Consider the following 7,852-nt stretch of genomic DNA (forward strand, 5'->3'; position numbering starts at 1 on the left):
CAAATTGGGAGAAACCGGTCGGTAACTCAAACTGCTAGCACAGCACGATTCCTGACTAGGTAAAATCATCGTGTTAGCAAGAACAGTGATAATATACATTATCACTTTGCTTACGTATGTTGTGCCTTTGCTTGTGATCAGGTGCCTTCAGGAGCGAAAACAAGTTGCGGAAACGTCGAAAATCAATATTTCGGTCCCGCATATGACGTCGTATGTAAACTAGTCCATTAACCTTCGAGTAATGTTTGTTTCCCGTATTTTTTAACGTCATTTCCTCTCTTGCAATCCGTTCATCTACGAATTACACGATTTTACACTATTTACGTAACAACCTAGTCCCACGTCCCGCACTTTGATATAGGCCTAATCCCAGGATTAGGCTGATGGATGATCACCTGGTAGGTGCTCCTACCATTGCAGATGTTGAACGCGGCTTGTAGGCAGCAGTGGTGTGCTTCATACAGAAGAACAGACAATATTTCCGAGCTGATTGATTAAATATAGGGATTGCAAGATGTGGAACAAAAACGTCAACAAAACGTGTATATTAATGCTTTTGTTTATCACTTACATTCCTGTGACAATTCACCAGTTTGGACTGCACTGATCAATACAAGTTGACTTATATCATTTACAGCACTAATGAATTATGGCTTATTCAGGAACTGGTGTATGTCTTATGCCGGTAAGAAATGAATTTGAGAGTACATTGATTGATTCAGGTTCCAAGCATAAAATCAGAGCACGCCAACACAAGGTTCATGGACAATATCTATGCAGTGATTTTGGCACCAATGTTCCTGGCATCTGACCCAATAGACCAGGCAAGGTTACTTATAAGCAAGCCTAGAACTGACCAAACAGCATTCCTTGAAAGGAATAGGTTAGGCATCTGGAAAATTTTAATGCAGCCATTCTAAGCTCCATTTTACGATTGCTTCCTTCTCCGTCCATATAAATCGCCTTCTCCCCCCTGCATTACCCTTCAGTTTTTACGAAGGTTTACTGAAACTCGAATGACGTTCGTATCTTTAATTTCTAAGCTGAATCTTAAAAATTACTTACGATTTTTAATCTCATTAGGTAATGCTGTCTCAATTTCAAAATACCCTACACATCACCAGATGCATTTCTCAAAACCGAAAACAAACAGAATACTATATAATACCATCAGTTATCTCCATAAAAAAATTCAGAACATCAAGAAAAATATAAGTAAGTTTACTGTGTTAAATATCCTCAGTGTAACACCATGGGTAAAGAACACCACAACATAAGTTTCAAGTCTATTACAAACTATAAAATAACCACTATCTTCAATTGGAATAGGAAGTACGAACTAAGTCGATAGATACAAGGCAATCTGAAACTATTACAATCTCTGCAGCGTTGAGCTTCATAACATAAAGGCAGTGCAATCATAAATTTTCAGTTAATGTTAGGTTAGCAGAAGAAAAAAAAAATCACTAACTAGTGTACTCAACGTGACTTAAACCTTTATAGGCGCATCTCAGTTTGAAAGACGCGCGAAACAAAACAGTATACTGAGACTATAAGAGTGACTTAGAGCTCCTCGCTCATCATCTTCTTGTCGAAGAGGTACTCGGCCAACTGGAGTCCAGGGGCCCCACTGCCGGCAAGGAGGTCTTTGAAAGCTTTCACGGCACCTTGAAGCTTGCGTACACCCTCGTGCTGTTCGTCCAGGATGGGGTTTGTGAAGACGTCAGCGCCGTGGTAGTCGTCGGCACACTTGGCAACGACGTTGTTGATCAAGTCTGTCACCTAATAATAATAATAATAATAATAATAATAATAATAATAATAATAATAATAATAATAGGCCTATGCTCCCAATTTCAGTCAAGTTCCCTGCCATCATTACTAATGTACATTGCTGGTACTTAAAAATAATGCAAGAATATCAATGAATAGTCAACTCAGTAAGTACATTGATTCAAACGGCGGGGAGGGGGTGTTATGAAGCGGGAGTTGGAATCGACACTTAAAATGGTGACCAAAGTCTTGATAATCCTTACCTCAATTTCCATGTTCAAGGCCTCTTCCAAAGCATCTTGGTAACTGTAAGTCGTCCCCAGCTGTAGAGGGAAAATCACTTGAATAACTAGGTAATTTTCATTGGTAATGCAAGACTAAATATTAGTACTACCTTAAGAAAGAAGTGAAAATATAAAAATTAGATTCTATCCAACTGGTTATCAAAAGACCATATATTTTATAGCAACCACTGCTGACATTCAAAAGTTGTTCATAACTTCGACTGTACGCACCATAGTATCAGGATCGAATTTATAGTCCAGACTGCTATCGATCTTGATGCCGCGGAGGTTCAGGTAGTCCAGCATCTGTATGGCGTGGCCGCGTTCCTCGGAGGCGGCTTCTAGCAAGAATTTGGAGAGGCCTGGCCGATCTACGATGTCCTGGCCGAAATATGCGCCCTGCACGTTTGGGGTGTCAATGGTGAGATGACATATCGATAGGAACTTGCGGTACATGAATATAATGAACGGAGTCCACAAGCCAACTTTAAATCAAAATTTAATTTTCAGACTTTGCTCCAACACAATTAAAAATATTTATTTAAATCACATAATATTTATTATGAAAATCACATTATTAGACAATATACCAACCCCCGAAAATAACAGTTTCAAAATTCAGTTTTTAAAGGTTTATTTTCATTTCTCTCGAAATGATAGTCTCAGTTAGGTTGAACGAATACATAGGTCTACCCAAGGTCTCCTTACTCTTCGCCACCTTTTAAAAATACTTGAAGCCATCCCCAAAGCCCCGTACTGACGTAAGGCCTGCTTATTCCGTATGTATAATGCTTAAAGCAGTTGTATACATAAACTGACGAACGTGTAAGTACGCTTACCATGTACATGTACTTGAAGGCAGCATTGAATTCATGCTGAATGTGGGCTTTGATGGCATCCGTACATTCAGCGACATAACAGACCTCCTTGGGGTAACCTATTAATAAAAAGATGACAAAATTAATTTATAAAAATATAATAAAAATATGACAAATTAAGTTATAAAAATAAAATAAAAATATGACACGAATTAAGTCATAAAAAAATAAATCAATAACGATATGACAAAAATTAAGTTACAAAAAAAAATTAAAATTCTACATGAAACAGTCCTTTCCAATATTAAACTATCATGACAACATATACTTCCGAGAGAGAGAGAGAGACTTACCAGTTCCTCGCTTGCAATTGAACTCTGTTGCCCCGGTGACAGACAGGCATCCCACCAGGGCTAAAATTAAGGAGAAAAACAAGTACAATTAAAACAAGAAATAAAAGTTTAAAAAATTACCTATTTACAATATCATACTTGCAGTTAAATAAAGGTTATGCAACATACAAGTAAATATTAAAAACTCACGAACATCATAACCATTACAGTTTCACTATACATCATATACAATTCGAAATTTCAAGACATTTGCACTTCTGTTCTTAACAAGACTCAACTAAGGCATTATTAATCATTACAATTTAAAAAAATGTTTTATAAGTAATACTGCACAATCAAAATTGGGTTTAAACGTTAAAATAAGCAACCGATGAGGATATGAATAAGAAATGCAGTAAAAACAAATTGGTAATTTAGCTAATTAATCTAAAGAAACTATCCGTTCGACTGACTTTTCTCGAAAAGCTTACCTACTAACCAGGTTTTTTTTCCTACGAAGAAACTGTACTGTACAAAGATATCTCTCCTATATTTCAACATGTAAATCATAAATGCTGAAGAGATGGACGACTACGGAAAAATTTGAGTATTTAGTGATAAGGTCCAAAAAACCCGGCCATAAGGTCCAAGAAGTGGCTATTAAGCGCCGTGGTAAAGGCTAAGACATTAGGATGGACAAATGCAATTATTTAAAAATTACGCTATTGCTATGGTGATGTTGAGATCAAACTACAAGTCATAACAATTCCTAAACAAAAAAGCGGTCCATCTGACGACATGCTCATGAGGCCTTCAAGATGTGACGTCAGAGACCTCATAACAGAATCTAAATGACCCTGGCGAAAGTCGTCCTTAGTTGTTGTGGGTTGAGCGATTGGGAGGACAGCCTGGTATGAAAAGAATGGGGGCCTTGAGGCCCTTGACACAGAAGACACGACGGAAGGTCCTAAGGAAGGCCGGAAGCTAAGATTTCCACCGTAAGCTCTACATCTGCACTGCGGTAAAATGTCTTAACAAATTCGGGCATCATGGAAGGAGCCATATTCAGGTTTGTGCCCCTAATATTTTGTGTTACCTAAGAATTTCTGACGCTCCGACCCATCATTTCGGTAATCAAGTTAAAATATCTACAGCAGATTCATAATATTCCTGAAACAGTTCAACTCAATACATGCCTTTTGAAAAACGAACAGAAGCCTGCCAAGCCTTTCTTCGATATAAAAGGCATTTCAAGCAGACGGCAAATCACACACACACACTGAGAAAGAGCCCAACTCAACTGCTCTGCTGACCAACCAGGTTGAGAGCAGCGTTAGGTTTGTTCAGTACTTGGATGGATGACCGCCAAGAAATGAAAGATGCCACTACAACTCACTGGAGCCACATTCTTAAAAGTAGTAGCCTACCATAGGGGTAAACCATGCTGGAGCTTCCTTTACGTCGTAATTGTATAGACTACTTACTTTGATGAATACTGACTTGTTAACTTGGGAAACTACCTAAGCAATGCCAGTCTATGTGTTAATTAGAAAAATTAATAATTATACCTAGAGGGCCCCTGTTTTTTTAATCATCGTCTGTGGTCGACTGAGGCTTGAAGAGAGAAACACTGACACATGGTGTTTTGGTAAGTTTCCTCTTCGCCAAGGTTAAGGGGGGCCGTCCGGAGACGGGACACTCGATTCTCAAAAATATCTATATCGTGACGCTCTCCACAGAGAATACGCGAGACCCACGGTGTCATTTAACATGGCCTCTGCTGTATCACTATTAAAGTCATTCATATAAAATCAGATACATACCTAAGCAAAAATATTCTATCCTGTTGAATGAGCAACATCAATAGTCTGCCGGTATAATAACCTACATGTGCTAATGTAAACAAAACCCTACTATATAGTTCTACCCCCAAAAGTTCAAAATAGCTACTGCTTCGCCCAGTACACTTTTAGATCACTTGAAATAGCTAATGAATCGCATGTAAACATTGCAGAATGTGTTTGATGGCTTCTTTGACACATTCTCACTTAGTTAAAAATGGAAATGGTTAATTTCATTCAGTAATATAAAAATGTTAAAAAAATTAAATAATAAGCCACTAACCAATAATTATCATGGACAGGCGATGCATGGCTTGAAAGCTCTTGCGTTAAGCGCTGGTAGCAGATACAAATCAGATGACGAGGAGCAGTGAGCGATCTTGGGTGTTGTTTCTTATCCAAATCCTTTATCTCTTGAAGAGTCAGGTACTTGACTTGTGGTCGCCGGTTGTGGCTGTTAGGTAGATGGATGTCTTGGTGATAAACTGATAAAGGTATTATAATCAAAGTAATCGCCGAGATGGCTACGGCACTACACTGAATGCGCGGTAGCCTTACTCTAGCGATGTCCGTATTCTACTGGCTGCCTCCAACTATCTCTAACCGAGCTGAGGGTTGAGGCACCAGCGCAAAGGACTTGCTCAGTGTTCGATCCCTCCTTCTCCTCAGTTCCCCCCTTTTCCTCCCTGAGGTCTAACTCTCCTTCCCTAAGGTCCGACTCCCCCTCCTAAAACCTAACAATGACAAGGGCCCCAGTGCCGTCCCGTGTAAGGTCTGGTACGCCCGCAGCCTACATTATGTCGATATGCATGTTCACACTGATCCTTTATGGTATCCATTTATTGGGCAACTCCACATTTCTTTTTGATTTCTGCTTCAAACTGAAAATGAAACGTACATAACTCCTCCTTTCAGAAACCTTTTGTTAAACATCAAGTGCATTTTGTATTTTGTTTGTTCGTTAATCTCGAATGCACCAGGACGATGAAATACGTCGTATATTTAAAGCTAGTAATCATGACAGTGAATTTCTTACACAGAGCCACAGCGCCTGAGTTCTCAGGGTATCCGACTCTGCGTAGCAACAGGGGAATGGCGGTGTAAATCATCGAAAGTCCCAAGTTATACCTTCATCGCTTATACCTTCATCGCTAGTTATTAACTTACAGAGGTTTTGAAGGACCTTAAAAATCATTGATTGCTGGATGCCATTACTAATTTTGATAGAAATTGATTCACTCAGTTCCACGATGCACCCTAAAGGCCTCTCAACCAAAAGAACGAGCTTTCACCAAAGATAAGAATAAAAGCAACCAAGAGTTGATAAACAAAGAAGTTAAAGTTGCATAAAGTTTTTTTGAATTTCCCATGTATGAAAAACATCGATTACGTTCTCCCATTCCTTGTGCTACTTTGTAGTCTTTCTTTGCTCCTCTCATTTATATCACAATATTTGTTCCAGGGTGAGAACTGGTCTGCGCTGCTTTAAACCTGTTTTTGGATGGCTTCCCTAAAGAGATTTGACGCTCTGAGCATTTCTGTTGAGATCTGTTAACTTGGCAGAATTTCAATCGAGACTTATGAATAAGGAGAGAATTCGGTGAGATCATCAGCATTTAGTTTGCGTTCCTTTTAACCAAGACCTATGAATAAGGATAGCATTCAGCAAGGTCGTCAAAATTTATTTTGCGTTCTTTCGTCTGTAGGCATTGTGAACTTTGCCAGATCTAAAAGTGGCTGCGGGGTTTTTACGCAGTTGGCTGTACACTTTACTCATCTTTGGCTGCTGGTTTTCATGACGATGCCATGCACACGCTAACATACGGTCTGATATATCTTCCAATTATTTATTTTTGTTACAGTAAGGCCGCAAGGGTCATGTTTCTTTTAAGACTTTTTACATCATATGTTGCAACCAAATCAGAGACCCCGGTGGCGATTTGGTATCTCTCTCGTATTCTTCGAAAGGGAAAAAAATGGCCCTGGCACTTTTCTGATTTGATGCCAAGGACAATTTACCCTGAGAGAAGTATATATATATATATATATATATATATATATATATATATATATATATATATATATATATATATATATATGTATATATATATAATATAAATTATATGTATACATATACGTATGCATGTGAAAGAGAGAGAGAGAGAGAGAGAGAGAGAGAGAGAGAGAGAGAGAGCTGACCTGGTCTCCCCTATTACCCTTACATCCCGCTCTCAAACCGATATTCCAAATTGTGGTTATTAATCGTGTGTGTTTCACTAACAGATGCAAACAGTTTTGCGAAGACTAAGTAAACTTGATTACAACACAGTCATCGTAGAACCCTCATGTGACTTGTTTTATAAAGACTGTGTTAGCTATCTTGTTTGTGAACTAAGGATTTTGTTTTCTTTTTGTGATGTGGTTTTAAATGCTACAATGTCTGCATTGTTTTATTGCTAGTAAATCATCATAGTTTAGTAAAATGCAAATGATTGTTGTTATTATTATAAAAGGGTTCTTTTCAAGCAAGTTTATAATGTCTTTTCCTATGTCAGAAAGTACCTGAAACAAAGTTACATGTTCTAGAGTCTAGAGTCTAGACTGCACTGTATAAGGGAGAAGGACCTAGGTGGTTTCCGCTGGCGATGAATCACAGGCATATGATGAATCCTTTGAACAATGTACATGCACGGATTCGAGTACATACATTACTGAAATATTGTTATGTATTTAAAAATAAACAACAGTATAAGCGAGCAATGAAAATCTGTTTGTACCAACGAAATACTTAGCTAAATTTAGAG

The 7,852-nt window shown here is 38.3% G+C and overlaps 1 protein-coding gene across 1 annotated transcript; it reads right to left on the reverse strand.

Moving 5' to 3' along the window:
* Positions 1-1,017: 1,017 nt before the first annotated feature.
* On the reverse strand, positions 1,018-6,073 carry LOC136853861 (ferritin heavy chain-like). The gene is made up of 6 exons (XM_067129785.1): positions 5,332-6,073; positions 3,229-3,288; positions 2,897-2,994; positions 2,289-2,456; positions 2,037-2,096; positions 1,018-1,782 (listed from the first exon to the last, which is right to left on the reverse strand). Exons 1-6 carry the CDS (start codon positions 5,357-5,359, stop codon positions 1,564-1,566), a joined length of 633 nt encoding a protein of 210 aa, XP_066985886.1. The 5' UTR covers positions 5,360-6,073; the 3' UTR covers positions 1,018-1,563.
* Between the last annotated feature and the right edge of the window lie 1,779 nt (positions 6,074-7,852).

The sequence above is a fragment of the Macrobrachium rosenbergii genome, chromosome 28 (assembly GCF_040412425.1).
Source record: "Macrobrachium rosenbergii isolate ZJJX-2024 chromosome 28, ASM4041242v1, whole genome shotgun sequence".
NCBI classification, from domain to species: Eukaryota; Metazoa; Arthropoda; class Malacostraca; order Decapoda; family Palaemonidae; genus Macrobrachium; species Macrobrachium rosenbergii.